The following is a 257-nucleotide window of genomic DNA, read 5'->3' as shown; positions in this document are numbered from 1 at the left end:
CAGGAAATAAGAGAAGAAGGGAGGCTAGTGGAGATCTGCTCAATGGTGCAGTTTCGTCGGTGGCTGGGAAAGGGACAGGTAGAGTTCGTGGCGGCAATCAAGCTGGAGCCGACGGAAGAGAAAAAAAGCGAAAGCGAAGCATGCTATTCCGTGCAACCGCTGCTACGAACGGACCGGTCGCTTCCAAGCGAGCAGATGCAGAAGGAAGGCAGACAGTTAGAAAAAGAGTTTGGCGAACTGGTGGACGAATTTAAGGA

At 52.1% G+C, this 257-nt stretch overlaps 1 protein-coding gene across 1 annotated transcript; it reads right to left on the bottom strand.

Moving 5' to 3' along the window:
• Positions 1 to 255, bottom strand: CSUI_010093 (uncharacterized protein; the record flags this gene model as incomplete). The annotated part of the gene is made up of 1 exon (XM_068070198.1): positions 1 to 255. A coding segment is annotated over one exon (111 nt), but the record flags the coding sequence as incomplete, so codon positions are not given.
• Positions 256 to 257: the final 2 nt, after the last annotated feature.

Source organism: Cystoisospora suis, assembly GCF_002600585.1.
Source record: "Cystoisospora suis strain Wien I chromosome Unknown contig_6661, whole genome shotgun sequence".
NCBI classification, from domain to species: domain Eukaryota; phylum Apicomplexa; class Conoidasida; order Eucoccidiorida; family Sarcocystidae; genus Cystoisospora; species Cystoisospora suis.
The sequence above is the reverse complement of the archived record's forward strand: the minus strand, read 5'-3'. Positions and strand labels throughout refer to the sequence as shown.